Source organism: Megalobrama amblycephala, linkage group LG19 (assembly GCF_018812025.1).
Source record: "Megalobrama amblycephala isolate DHTTF-2021 linkage group LG19, ASM1881202v1, whole genome shotgun sequence".
Lineage (NCBI taxonomy): Eukaryota > Metazoa > Chordata > Actinopteri > Cypriniformes > Xenocyprididae > Megalobrama > Megalobrama amblycephala.
The window spans coordinates 1967237-1982967 of record NC_063062.1 but is presented as its reverse complement, the minus strand read 5'-3'; the positions used below and the strand labels follow the sequence as shown (position 1 = coordinate 1982967).

General features: G+C 39.7%; 1 protein-coding gene across 2 annotated transcripts in view; it reads right to left on the bottom strand.

Moving 5' to 3' along the window:
* Positions 1-4957: 4957 nt before the first annotated feature.
* Positions 4958-15731, bottom strand: part of rpp25b (ribonuclease P and MRP subunit p25, b) — a 35611-nt gene continuing 24837 nt past the window's right edge. The window contains exons 4-5 of one of the 2 annotated variants that reach the window (XM_048169448.1): positions 15224-15254; positions 4958-6700 (exon numbers count right to left, since the gene is read on the bottom strand). In XM_048169448.1, coding sequence (XP_048025405.1) covers positions 5649-6209 — 561 coding nt within the window. In that variant the 5' untranslated portion in view covers positions 6210-6700; positions 15224-15254 and the 3' untranslated portion in view covers positions 4958-5648. The remainder of the gene's footprint in view (positions 6701-15223; positions 15255-15731) is intronic. The other variant, XM_048169449.1, reaches the window with a different exon arrangement.

The following is a 15731-nucleotide window of genomic DNA, read 5'->3' as shown; positions in this document are numbered from 1 at the left end:
TACCCAGATCCTGTATCAGACGTAACAACCCAGTGTTTGGGTTGTTTTTGCGTTACCCAGATCCTGTATCAGACGTAACAACCCTATGATTGGGTCGTTTTTGTGTTACCCAGATCCTGTATCAGACATAACCCAGTGTTTGGGTCGTTTTTGTGTAACCCCACTCCCGGGTCGGACGTAACAACCCAGTGTTTGGGTTGTTTTTGCGTTACCCAGATCCTGTATCAGACGTAACAACCCAGTGTTTGGGTCGTTTTTGTGTTACCCAGATCCTGTATCAGATGTAACAACCCAGTGTTTGGGTCGTTTTTGTGTAACCCCACTCCCGGGTCGGACGTAACAACCCAGTGTTTGGGTTGTTTTTGCGTTACCCAGATCCTGTATCAGACGTAACAACCCAGTGTTTGGGTTGTTTTTGCGTTACCCAGATCCTGTATCAGACGTAACAACCCTATGATTGGGTCGTTTTTGTGTTACCCAGATCCTGTATCAGACATAACTCAGTGTTTTGGGTCGTTTTTGTGTAACCCCACTCCCGGGTCGGACGTAATAACCCAGTGTTTGGGTTGTTTTTGCGTTACCCAGATCCTGTATCAGACGTAACAACCCAGTGTTTGGGTCGTTTTTGTGTTACCCAGATCCTGTATCAGATGTAACAACCCAGTGTTTGGGTCGTTTTTGTGTAACCCCACTCCCGGGTCGGACGTAACAACCCAGTGTTTGGGTTGTTTTTGCGTTACCCAGATCCTGTATCAGACGTAACAACCCAGTGTTTGGGTTGTTTTTGCGTTACCCAGATCCTGTATCAGACGTAACAACCCTATGATTGGGTCGTTTTTGTGTTACCCAGATCCTGTATCAGACATAACTCAGTGTTTTGGGTCGTTTTTGTGTAACCCCACTCCCGGGTCGGACGTAATAACCCAGTGTTTGGGTTGTTTTTGCGTTACCCAGATCCTGTATCAGACGTAACAACCCAGTGTTTGGGTCGTTTTTGTGTTACCCAGATCCTGTATCAGATGTAACAACCCAGTGTTTGGGTCGTTTTTGTGTAACCCCACTCCCGGGTCGGACGTAACAACCCAGTGTTTGGGTTGTTTTTGCGTTACCCAGATCCTGTATCAGACGTAACAACCCAGTGTTTGGGTCGTTTTTGTGTTACCCAGATCCTGTATCAGACATAACAACCCGGTGTTTGGGTCATTTTTGTGTTACCCAGATGCTGTATCAGACGTAACAACCCAATGTTTGGGTCATTTTTGTGTTACCCAGATCCTGTATCAGACGTAACAACCCAGTGTTTGGGTCGTTTTTGTGTTACCCAGATCCTGTATCAGATGTAACAACCCAGTGTTTGGGTCGTTTTTGTGTTACCCAGATCCTGTATCAAACGTAACAACCCAGTGTTTGGGTCGTTTTTGTGTTACCCAGATCCTGTATCAGACATAACAACCCGGTGTTTGGGTCATTTTTGTGTTACCCAGATGCTGTATCAGACGTAACAACCCAATGTTTGGGTCATTTTTGTGTTACCCAGATCCTGTATCAGACGTAACAACCCAGTGTTTGGGTCGTTTTTGTGTTACCCAGATCCTGTATCAGATGTAACAACCCAGTGTTTGGGTCGTTTTTGTGTAACCCCACTCCCGGGTCGGACGTAACAACCCAGTGTTTGGGTTGTTTTTGCGTTACCCAGATCCTGTATCAGACATAACCCAGTGTTTGGGTCGTTTTTGTGTTACCCAGATCCTGTATCAGACGTAACAACCCAGTGTTTGGGTCATTTTTGTGTTACCCAGATGCTGTATCAGACGTAACAACCCAGTGTTTGGGTTGTTTTTGAGTTACCCAGATCCCGGGTCAGACGTAACAACCCAGCGTTTGGGTCGTTTTTGCATTACCCAGCTCCCGGGTCAGACATAACAACCCAGCGTTTGGGTCGTTTTTGTGTTACCCAGATCCTGTATCAGACGTAACAACCCAGTGTTTGGGTCGTTTTTGTGTTACCCAGATCCTGTATCAGACATAACCCAGTGTTTGGGTCGTTTTTGTGTTAACCTGCTCCTGGGTCAGACGTAACAACCCAGCGTTTGGGTAGTTTTTGAGTTACCCAGATCTTGGGTCAGACGTAACAAGTAAGGGGTTGAGTTATTTATCGCAGGCTTTTTGCACCCTCTTCAGGAGAGAGCAGTGCAGCTCTGTCAAATTGGTGCACATTTGTTATTATTCTGTATATTCTTTAATTTTATGCAATGCAACATACGATGTGAGTCACCTAGACATGTATCACGTCTTTCTTTTCACGTGATGGAAACGCCTGATGCCTTGCCTATAATTTTATGATTTTATTCAAAAAGATACAGAATACTTGGGATGTTAAAATATGTTCCCATCGCCGTTACGGTGGAAACAGAACAATAGAGACCGGTCCATTACACTTGAATTACTTATAAATGTATGAAGCTGTGTTGTTGTATGTAAAAGAGCTGTGTGAAAAAATAACTTGTTTTGTCTTTTTAATGGAGATTATTTTTCTTACCAGATTGGCAAGAAAAATAATCTCCATTAAAAAGGCAAAACAAGTTATTTTTACAAACTCACTGTATTTTTATAATTTTGTCATTTTGCTTCTCCAGTAAATGCATCTTGATTTAAGAATGTTTAGATATTTGTGCTGGAAAACAAGACAAAAATACTGAGGAAGATCATCATTTTTTGCAGTGTATTCCAAATTTTTTCCATAAAAGTAACTGCAAGAGAATTATTTTTATCTGAACCTTCCCTTTAAAGACCCGAGAGGACGACAAAAAGATTCAAATCAGTGTGCGGCTTTTTATCATTAATAAAGTCCATTTGAATTGCAGACCAGCACAATTAGATTGCACAGGCTGTTTTGTGCACACATATTAAAAGCACGTCTGAGACATTTTGATAAATTGAAAGCATTAAGTGGTTTTCAGCCCTCAGAGATTTTCATTACGATCAAGAGAAACGTCCTGAGGTAAGACAGAGAGAAACGCACAAACTCAGTCGTGGCTGGAGGATTCGGTGCAGACGAGCCGCACAAACATCACATTGCCGCTCTCAGTGATGAATGCTGCTGCTGAGAAACTGATAGAGACACAATCTGTGATCTCTTTTGGAGAAAACAGTAGATTGTGATTTTGATGAAGTGACTCTGTCAGAAGCACTCAGTTGTTCATCTCACTGCGTCTAACACACACACACACACACACACACACACACACACACACGCACACACACACGTCACTGAATTCTCCTCTCACAACAAATCTTTGGAGCAGAGATGTGAAAATATAGCATCAAAACTGCTCTTGACTTTACTAAAACCATCTTTGCTTTTTGGCCAAACAACATTTAAGAATCACATGAATAAACATCTATGATTTTGTTCTGTAAAATCATCTGTAATTCAACATAAATTTGATATTAGTATGTACTTCTGATGTATTTCCAACAGAATATTGAGACTTGATTGGAAAAGTGGCCACCCAGCTAACAAAAACATGCTCTAAAAACGTTTTTCTAACGTTCCCATTACGTTCTGAAAATGTTATTTCTCTAAAGGTTCAAAACGTCCAGTTGTTTAAATGTTTTAAAAAAAATTTTCTTGGTTATACGAACGTTACGGGAACATTCCATTTTGCAAATGTTTCATGGGAACGTTACTTTTCAATGTTCTGAAACAAATAGTAACATTTAAAAAAAAATTACCTAAATGTTTCAGACAAAAAGTTGCATAAAGAATGCATGCACTCTAAAAAAAAATGCTGGGTTAAAAACAACCCAAGTTGGGTTAAATATGAACAAACCCAGCGGTTGAGTTAAATGTTTGCCTAACCTGCTGGGTAGTTTTATTTAACTCAACTATTGTTTAAAAATGACTATATGTCTGGCGTAAAATGAACCCAAAATAGGTTGGAAATTAAAAATCAGACACATAATTACTAGAGGAAACAATAATAATCAAAAGGTGAACATTTATTAATAAGCAATTTAATAAATGTTTATTGTTTCATTATTAAACATATTAATTTTCAACATTGAGTTCATTTTAAGCAAGAAATACAGTAATTTTTAAACAATATTTGAGTACCCAGCATGTTGGGCAAACATTTAACCCAACTGCTGCGTCAAAACAACCCAATCACAATAGGTTTGTCCATTTTTAACCCAACTTGGGTTGTTTTAACCCAACATTTTTTAGGGTGTGTTGTAATGTTTTTGTGCTAACATTTTGAGAACGTTTATTAAAACCCACATAACTTTGAACGAATGCTCTATTAACGTTACCGTTTCTTCATAACGTTGAGAGAACCTTGCCAGAACGTTCTGAGAACGTTTCCTGTTAGCTGAGCAGAAAACAGACATAATAAGACCACGAATGACACTATTTCACAGGCTTTATTTTAATAAAAGATTCAAAACAAGGACGCAAGTCGATTTCATGTCGACTTGGAAAAATAATATTCCTAGCTGTCCATGAGGACCACAGACCTCTGAATGATGTTCTGCCCGTCAGAAAACGTTTTTCTACTTCTTAAGATGGAAATTGCTTTTTTTTTCTCTCCAAAGGGAAACAGAATAAACATTCTGCCAGCGCAGACTAGATGTTTGCTTTTACAGAAGATGATTTATCTCGCTTTCAGAGATGCAATCGAGCATTATGATGGTGACATTATGTAATAGAGTTAAAGAAGCCGCACGCAGGTTAGTTCAGTCCGCAGGTAGAGGCTTATCAGAGTGAATGTAATTAAATCAAGCATCCCTCAAACAAATCCCCTCAAAAGACACTTATCAGCATCCCACCACACTGTGATACGACACGCCGCTCTATCGGAACAGAACGTTTTGTCCGGATGAAAGCGTTTGAACGCATCACAGGAAAGTTGCACACGGTGGCACTTTCTGTGCGGTTAAAAAGACAGAGAAAACATGAGGAGCAAACGCTTTATTTGTACATAAACTTGCAATAGATGTTGAAAAATACGGTGAGTTGCATGCTGCTGCTGGGGGAAGATAGAAAAAGAAATAACACAACGAAAACAGAAAAAACTGGCTCTATAAGCATCACAATCCATTTTGAAATCATCTTCAATGTCCATCTGTGATGTTTGCATGGTACCTGACCAAAGAAAAGTGGTTTTGAGTTGGGCATTTGGTCTTGGGAAACCAGTAAAAATCATATGCATGAACCGATTGCCTTAAATTTGACCTTTTATAATCTTTAAATTACATTTATGCACTCGGCAGGCACCTTTTTTCAAATATTCCAATGCATTTGTCAGATTATATCAAAAACTTGCATTAAATTAGTGACGTTGCATGCTCAAAACCAAGACTGAAACTCATAAATCAAGATCGTGACGTGCATGTTTCTTAAAAATGAATTGGTTTTTCACAGCGATGCCACAGAAGACACTTTTCTTAGTGTGAAGAACCTTTTAAGAATCTTTTTTGCAATGGAAAGATTCCTAAAGGTTCTACACGGAACCGTCGATGCCAAGAAAGAAGCTTTATTTTTAAGAGTGGGCTGGTTATAGTCGTCATCGTTCAGTCAGTGGAAACGTGGGCTGTTTCTGAGAGAGTTTCAGTGGAAATGATTGTCTTTAACACACCCATAATCCTCAGAGACAGACTCTCTTCGCCTGCGGCTCCATCAGAGAGTCAGACGGGTCTATAGATCGCTTCTCCGCCGTCTCGCCTCCGTTCCTCTCGTCTGGAGGCTGGTAGCCCGGTTCCAGCGGGTCCAGCGGGTCTTTGGAGAGCAGGATGCTGATGGACGGAAGCGTTCGGTGGATCGTCATCTCCGAGTCGCCTCCTTCTTGACTCTCCCAGACCTCTCGTAAGCCCTTGTACTGCAGTTTGGTCATCTGATGGAGACCGGCGATCTTCCTCTTCATGATCTCGGCGCAGGTGATGGTTTTGGTGACGGCCCGTCCGGATCCGCTGAACACGACCTGTCTCAGTCCGGTTTGAGCGCCGTCCCGGGCCTCGTCCTGCATGCGCGCCATGGCGAAACCCATGAGATTGCGAATTTTACTGCCCTCCTTCACCCTCATTTCCAGCACACCTGCGGGCAGCCCGGGGAACGGACACGCGCTGTCCTCCTCGACCCGACACACTTTCTTAAAGCCGCCCGCGTGTGCCTGCTTGAGCTGGGCGTTCGGATCGGCGCTCAGATCCATGCGTCTTGTTGGCCTCAGGAGTGATTTCCAATCATACCTTTATCTTAAGCGCTCAAATTACATGCAATTCCCTGTCTTTTCCGATCTCGTCCGTGATTAGTGTCCGCTTGAGCCAGATCATGACTTATTCATGAGATAATAAACAGAAAACGTCTCGTTTTAAAGTTATAGATATTACGCAAAGCTGATTTACCCACGTCGCATCCATCCAGCCTGTTAAACTTTTTCTCCTCTCCAGATTCAAACTTCCGGAAATGAAGTGGCAATTCCTTAGGGATGTTTTGGTTTATCGCACTTACTTCTGTGGGACGATGCAGTTAAAGATCTCTCGCCTCTTCCAGACCTTCACTCTCTCCTGATGTCCTTTCCACTTCACTGGAGTGCATCTTCCTCTCTTTCCTTGTCCTTTTCTGTTTCTCCTCTTCTTCCACGTGCTGGCAGGGCTGGAATCTCTCCGTTTCTCGCCCGGCACTCGTGCTGCCTCGTAAATGCTGGTGGGGGGGATAAAAGAGAGAGAGAGGGATAGAGAGAGGGAGAGAGGGAGGATCAGCCTTCTTAAAGCAACAGTAACATCAAATATTGTTAAATAATATTATTAAAAAACACTTAATTTTTAGAGTTGGAAAACCTTTCTTTTGTTAAAAGAAAAATGCACGTCCTCCTGAAAAACATCCACTGATGCACAGCTACAATTTCCTTCAATCTTCTTTTTCTGATCTAAATATTTATCCATAAAAATGACTAACTAGATGGATCATGCATATTTTATCTAAATTATTTGAATATGTGTACAAGTTGATTAGCTATTCAATCTGCTGTTAAATGAATAAATTTCTAGATATTTTTTAAAATAAACTTCATCTGCTCACCAAGGCTACATTTATTTAATTAAAAATACAGTAAAAAACAGTAATATTGTGAAATATTATTACAATTTAAAATAACTGTTTTCTATTTGAATATATTTGACAAAGTAATTTATTCCTGTGATGCAAAGCTGAATTTTCAGCATCGTTACTCCAGTCTTCAGTGTCACATGATCCTTCAGAAATCATTCTAATATGCTGATCTGCTGCTCAAGAAACATTTAATGTGTACAATTGTACAAAATATGTGTGTACAATATTTTTTTTCAGGATTATTTGATGAATAGAAAGTTCAAAAGAACAGTGTTTATCTGAAATCTAATCTTTTGTAACATTATAAATGTCTTTACTGCCACTTTTGATTGATTTAATGCATCCTTGCTGAATAAAAGTATCCATTTCTTTAATTTCTTTTCAAAAAAATAAAAATAAAAACTCTTACTGACCCCAAACTTTTGAACGGTAGTGTATAATGCTACAGAAGCTTTGTATTTCAGATAAATGCTGTTCTTTTGAACTTTCTATTCATCAAGGAATCCTGAAAAAAAAGTACACAACTGTTTTCAACATTGAAAATAATCATAAATGTTTATTGAGCAGCAAATCAGCATATTAGAATGATTTCTGAAGGATCATGTGACACTGAAGACTGGAGTAATGATGCTGAAAATTCAGCTTTGCATCACAGGAATAAATTACTTTGTCAAATATATTTAAATAGTACACAGTTATTTTAAATTGTAATAATATTTCACAATATTACTGTTTTTTACTGTATTTTTAATTAAAGAAATGTAGCCTTGGTGAGCAGACGAAACTTCTTTTAAAAACATTAAAAATCTTAGTGGTTCCAAACTTTTGGACTGTACTGTATATATATATATATATATATATACACATAAATACACATAAATACATATATGTATGTATTTATTTATTTATCAGTCTATACCTGTATAACCTGTTACATATGTATTGCTTTGGCAACATTGTGCCATCCCACAGTCATGCCAATAAAGCTCAATTGAATTGAATTGAATTTTGAATTGAACTGAACTGAATATATATATATATATAATATATTTAATCTAAAGTGACACTCATGAAAAGCTCTTCAGATGGTCCTGTATCTTTAAAGAACAAGCCAACAGCTCCAAAGCTCCTTTGCTGATCCATTTAAAGGACGTCCGGAGCAGGAACTCGAGGAACGCTGACAATTAAACCACAGTTCTGGAACACGAAGCCACTTGGGCTCTGAAAGACGCATTTTCAGAAGGTGAATGAAAGTGTGAGTGAAATTAGCTGGAATCTAATTGAAAACATCCTTCACAGGGCAGATGAAAGTCAGACTGGTAAATGTGCCGCGATTGGCCTTTACCCCTCGACATGCATTTGGCTATTACCATTTGCATAATGTGATGTTAATGGTCTTCATACAGGAGGAATCTTGGCACGGTCGTCTCTTCACTCCAGAATATAATGGATTTTTATCACCTGCGCACACATGAGTTATTTGGCAACATCTATCCTTTACTTCCCTTTTTATCCCGTCATTTAATCCGTTTTTAATTAACCCATGATCTTAACTCGATGTTATTACGTCTGTGTTTTTCATTCTGGTGTGAAGCACTTTGAATTGTTCACAGTCTGTGACATTCACAATAATGCTTTTGTCCAAAGTGATTTACATTGTATTCATTGTTCAGTTCTTGCATTCCCTGGGAGTCGAACCCATGACTTTGGCGTTGCTAGCGCAGAATGATTATTTTAAAAAGCTACTTTTGCAAACTAGTCCTAGGTTTTTCACCTGATCAGAACCAAACCAGTACAGAAAGATTCTCTGGAGTCGGATAATAATTGAAAAAAGTTGAAATATCGATTCACGTCTGCGACGGGACGCCAAAACATTCGAAGTGGGCTTTTACCAAAACGGTTATCCCTCTTGAACGGAGATAATTCCACCAAACTTGGTACATCTATGTACGGGCTCAGTCTGTGGTCGTGTATAAAAGGAGGCAGCGACTAGCCACTTGGTGGCGCTATAAAATGAAAAAACAGAAAACGGTTATAGCTACGCAACAGTCAGTCCGATTGACTTAAAAATTGGCAAACGGAGTCTTTGTCCAAGGTGCTGTGATGGTCTATGAGGACATTTGCATATCTCAAAAAACACGGCCGCCATCGGCCAATGAAATTTGAGTGGCTGTCAGTCAAAGTTAATGGAGGCTGACCAGAATGAAACTCGCTGGGCCTGTTTGACAAGAAATTTGAAAGAAATTGGCCACCAGGGGGCACCTTTGTGTTGTTCACATGCGTAAAGGAATCGCACAAGCCCACAACATTCATACCACATGGTAGATCTCCTCATTCTGAGCAACTTTGCCTCTAGGACCGCCGCTGTCAATCAAATCCTTCGTTAAATATTGGAGATTATTTCAAAAACCTACTTTTGCGAACTAGTCCTAGGTTTTTTGCCTGATCAAAACCAAACCAGTGCAGAAAGATTCTCTGGAGTCTGATAATAGTTAAAAAAAGTCAAAATTTCGATTCACGTCCGCAACAAAATGCCAAAACATTCAAAGTGGGCGTGGCCACTTTTACTAAAATGTCTATTCCTCTTAAACGGAATGAGATAATTTAATCAAACTTGGTACACATATGTACGGGCTCAGTCTGTGGTCGCTTGAAAAAGGACGTGGCAACTGGCCACTTGGTGGCGCTATAAAATGAAAAAACATGAAAACGGCTATAGCTACGCAACAGTCAATCCGACTGACTTGAAAACTGGTATGTGGTATCTTTGTCCAAGGTGCCAAGACTGCCTTTAGGACATTCATGTATCTTGAAAAACTCAGCCGCTGTCGGCCAATGAAGTTTGAGCAGCTATCAGACAAGTTTAACAGAGGCCGATCAGACCGAAACTGATTGGGCCTGTTTGACTCACGGCCCTAGAGGTCTGTGAGAAATTCAAATAAATCAGCCACCGGGGGCGCCTTCACATTTTTCAAGTGCGTAAAGGATTGTATATCATGTGATTTTTTTGCACACGCCCACAACATTCATACCAAATGGTAGAACTCCTTATTCTGAGCAGCTTTGCTTTTAGGAACGCCGCTGCCAATCAAATCCTTCGTTAAATATTGGAGATTATTTCAAAAACCTACTTTTGCGAACTTGTCCTATGTTTTTTGCCCGATCAGAACCAAACCAGTGCAGAAAGATTCTCTAGAGTCTGATAATAGTAAAAAAAAGTCAAAATTTTGATTCACATCCACAACAAAATGCCAAAACATAAAATGTCTATTCTCTTAAACGGAATGAGATAATTTAATCAAACTTGGTACACCTATGTACGGGCTCAGTCTGTGGTCGCTTGAAAAAGGACGTGGCAACTAGCCACTTGGTGGCGCTATAAAATGAAAAAACATGAAAACTATAGCTATACTATAGCTACGCAACAGTCAATCCGATTGACTTGAAAACTGGCATGTGGTGTCTTTGTCCACATTGCCGCTGCCAATCAAATCCTTCGTTAAATATTGGAGATTATTTCAAAAACCTACTTTTGCGAACTTGTCCTATGTTTTTTGCCCGATCAGAACCAAACCAGTGCAGAAAGATTCTCTGGGGTCTGACAATAATCAAAAAAAGTCAAAATTTTGATTCACGTCCGCAACAAAATGCCAAAACATTCAAAGTGGGCGTGGCCACTTTTACTCAAATGTCTATCCCTCTTAAACGGAATGAGATAATTTAATCAAACTTGGTACACCTATGTACGGGCTCAGTCTGTGGTCGCTTGAAAAAGGACGTGGCAACTGGCCACTTGGTGGCGCTATAAAATGAAAAAACACGAAAACGGCTATAGCTACACAACAGTCAATCCGACTGACTTGAAAATTGGCAAACAAAGTCTTTGTCCAAGGTGCTGTGATTATCTATGAGGACATTTGCATATCTCAAAAAACACGGCCGCCATCGGCCAATGAAATTTGAGTGGCTGTCAGACAAAGTTAATGGAGGCTGACCAGAACGAAACTCGCTGGGCCTGTTTGACAAGAAATTTGAAAGAAATTAGCCACCAGGGGGTAAAGGATTGTATATCACACGATTTTTCGCACAACGACATTCATACCACATGATAGATCTCCTCATTCTGAGCAACTTTGCCTCTAGGACCGCTGCTGTCAATCAAATCCTTCGTTAAATATTGGAGATTATTTCAAAAACCTACTTTTGCGGACTTGTCCTAGGTTTTTTGCCTGATCAAAACCAAACCAGTGCAGAAAGATTCTCTGGAGTCTGATAATAGTAAAAAAAAGTCAAACTTTTGATTCACGTCCGCAACAAAATGCCAAAACATTCAAAGTGGGCGTGGCCACTTTTACTAAAATGTCTATTCCTCTTAAACAGAATGAGATAATTTAATCAAAATTGGTACACCTATGTATGGGCTCAGTTTGTGGTCGCTTGAAAAAGGACGTGGCAACTGGCCACTTGGTGGTGCTATAAAATGAAAAAACACGAAAACTATAGCTATACTATAGCTACACAACAGTCAGTCCGATTGACTTGAAAACTGGCATGTGATGTCTTTGTCCAACGTGCCAAGACTGACTTTTAGGACATTCATGTGTCTCGAAAAACTTGGCCGCTGTCGGCCAATGAAGTTCGAGCAGCTATCAGACAAGTTTAACGGAGGCCGATCGGAACGAAACTGATTGGGCCTGTTTGACTCACGGCCCTAGAGGTCTGTGAGAAATTCAAATAAATCAGCCACTGGGGGGCGCCTTCACATTTTTCATGTGCGTAAAGGATTGTATATCATGTGATTTTTTGCACACACCCACAACATTCATACCAAATGGTAGAACTCCTTATTCTGAGCAGCTTTGCTTCTAGGAACTCCGCTGCCAATCAAATCCTTCGTTAAATATTGGAGATTATTTCAAATACCAACTTTTGCGAACTAGTCCTAGGTTTTCCGCCTGATCAGAACCAAACCAGTGCAGAAAGATTCTCTGGAGTCTGAGAATAATCAAAAAAAGTCAAAATTTCGATTCACGTTCGCAACAAAATGCCAAAACATTCAAAGTGGGCGTGGCCACTTTTACTAAAATGTCTATCCCTCTTAAACAGAATGAGATAATTTAATCAAACTTGGTACACATATGTATGGACTCAGTCTGTGGTCGCTTGAAAAAGGACGTGGCAACTGGCCACTTGGTGGCACTATAAAATGAAAAAACACGAAAACAGCTATAGCTTCGCAACAGTCAGTCCGATTGACTTGAAAACTGGCATGTGGTGTCTTAGTCCAACGTGCTGCGATTGTCTATGAGGACATTTGCATATCTCGAAAAACACGACCGCAGTCGGCCAATGAAGTTTGAGCAGCTATCAGACAAGGTTAACGGAGGCCGACCGGAACGAAACTCACTGGGCCTGTTTGACTCACGGCCCTAGAGGTCTGTGAGAAATTCAAAAGAAATCAACCACTGGGGGGTGCCTTCGTGTTAATGCAGTGCATAAAGGATTGTATCTCACGCGACCCACGACATTCGTACCAGATGGTAGAACTCCTCATTCTGAGCAACTTTTCCTCTAGGACCGCCCCGTCCATTGAATTGTTTGTTAAATATTGGAAAATTTTTGTTAAATATTCAAAAACTTACCTAGCATTTTACTCTATATTGCCTACATGAAGTCTTTCAAAAAGCCTGATAATAATGATTCACATCTTGATGCTTTGCTCACTTTGAACAAAATCAGAACCTTGATGTTTCTCTTCAACAATTACAGTTTCCTCTTCCCCTCAGCGACAAAACCTCGCCGTGATCCGCCGTAAATTTCCTCAGCGCGCGGGTCAGTGATCCGTGAGTTATTTGGGATTGTCAGTACTCTGGTTATCTCTGTGTGCGCTGTCACTTAAGCGCGCGATCAGCAGAGACAGCAGAGGTTCTGCGGGCCGGTCCCGCCGGAGGACAGCTGGGACAGAATGAAAGCTGAGCGAATGAGAGACGACAGATCATTCAGCCTGAACCAATGGACTGTCTGAACGAGAAAGACCCAATTCTCAAGAGGAAAAGGGAGGATTCCTTTGAAAAAACACTGGAGTAATTCCATTCAGCTCCTTTGATTAATGACAAAACTGACAAAAAGGCTCTTAATGAGTGTTTTTGTCTTGCTTCCAGTAAAAATTAAAGTTAAATTATTTATCTATGCAAATTCATGTGCCTAAGTAAGTAATCTTAAATCAGAATATCTTCTTCTCCCTCTTGCAGCATCTCTTCTCTTCTCTGATGATGAGGGCCGGGCAACCTGTCACTCACATGAGATCCACCAATAGCAAACCACAACCATCCAATCAATTCCTCACAGATAAAATCATTTCGCCCTACATTTGTTCTTGTTTGTGAAGCGTTTCACTTGGATATGCGGCACAATAGGGAAGAAAATCCGATGTTGAAATCCGATGGCTCAGTGAGGCCTGAACAATGACATTTCCTCTCTCAAGATCCATTAATGTACTAAAAACATATTTAAATCAGTTCATGTGAGTACAGTGGTTCAATATTAATATTATAAAGCCACGAGAATATTTTTGGTGCGCCAAAAAAACAAAATAACGACTTATTTAGTGATGGCCGATTTCAGAACACTGCTTCAGGAAGCTTCAGAGCGTTATGAATCTTTTGTGTCGAATCATGATTCGGATCGCGTGTCAAACTGCTGAAATCACGTGACTTTGGCGCTCCGAACCGCTGATTCGACACAAAAGATTCATAACGCTCCGAAGCTTCCTGAAGCAGTGTTTTGAAATCGGCCATCACTAAATAAGTCATTATTTTGTTTTTTTGGCGCACCAAAAATATTCTCGCGGCTTTATAATATTAATATTGAACCACTGTACTCACATGAACTGATTTAAATATGTTAAATATGATCTTGAGAGAGGAAATGTCATTGCTGGCTATGCAGGCCTCACTGAGCCATTGGATTTCAACAAAAATATCTTAATTTGTGTTCTGAAGATGAACGAAGGTCTTACAGGTGTGGAACGACATGAGGGTGAGTAATAAATGACATTATTTTCATTTTTGGGTGAACTAACCCTTTAATATCTTCAGAACAGAAATAAAGAGGTGTGCCTCAAGGTTCAATACTGGGACCACTTCTTTTTACTATTTATGTAAATAATCTACCATTAATTCTCAAAAATTGTCAGGTTCAACTTTATGCTGCTGATACCCTCATATATGCATCCAATTCAGATTTTATACAAATTCAATATCTCTGATTTTAATACTTTACAAGATTGGCTAACAAATTAGTGCTTAATAAAACCAAGTCATATATTATGATTTTTGGTTCTAGACAGAAACTTAAATCCAAAACTTGTTCCTGTGTTGATACTATTAAATATCTTGATGAATGGCTTGATTCTGAACTTTCTTTCAAATCAAACATTAATCATGTTTTAGGCAAAATCAACATTGGAATTAGTATCTTACATCGATCTCAGAAATCGTTTCTTAACTAATACTTCCATCCTTTGATTATTGTGATGTAGTTTACCAAACGGCATCAAAATCAAATCTTGCCCCAGTTAATACAGCATATAATAGAATTTGCAGATTTGTTTTGGGATGTTTTTTTAGATTAATCACACATTTTATACGTTTTAGTGTCAAATTGCATGGAAACCAATGTCTCAACAACAATGTTCTACCCAATGTTGAGGGTTAAAACAATCATCTTTACCAGGCCGGACATCATTAAAACACAAACTCACGCTCACGAGCGACAGCTGAACCTCAGCGGCATCCGTTCTGCTCACGAGAGACCCGCATGTCTCACAATTACTGATGAACAATTATTTCGTGTTTCTGCCTCTCATCTCAGAGAAACAATTTGCTTCTCGTTTGGGTGTAAATCTGTTTTTAAATATGATAAACTCTTCAGTGAACATGACACTGCAGGAGACGACGCAACAAATGCCTCCACTTAGAGAGAGTGAGTGTGTGTGTGTGTGTGTGTGTGTGTGTGAGGGTGAGTGAGTGTGTGTGTGTGTGTGTGTGTGTGTGTGTGTGTGTGTGTGTGTGTGTGAGGGGGTGAAATGATCGTGTGGCTGTTTGGGTGAATTACCCTCATCACTCATAAGCAGACACACAGCTGCCTGCGGGAGAGAGAGAGACAGTCAGAGAGAGTAATGATACTATTTGTGTTAAAAAGACAAAATGGGAAAGTATGAATACATAATAGAGAGGGATGATAACAGTGAGAGCAGTAAATTGGTAACACTATATTCCTTCTGCGAAATATAGTACCATCATATAATGAAGTGCAGCGAGTGTTTTAGAACGACACTTTGATTTCAGACCAATTCATCTTTTAAGTTTTCTTACATTCTAAAAATTCTGGGTTAAAAACAACACAAGTTGGGTTGAAAATGGACAAACTCAGTGACTGGGTTAAATGTTTGCTGGGTAGTTTTATTTAACTCAACTATTGATTAAAAATTGCTGTATTTCTTGCTTAAAATGAACCCAAAATATGTTGGAAATGAACATTTATTAATGTTTAGTGATTAATAATGAAACAAAAAATATTAAATTGCTTATTAAGAAATGTTCACCTTTTGATTATTATTGTT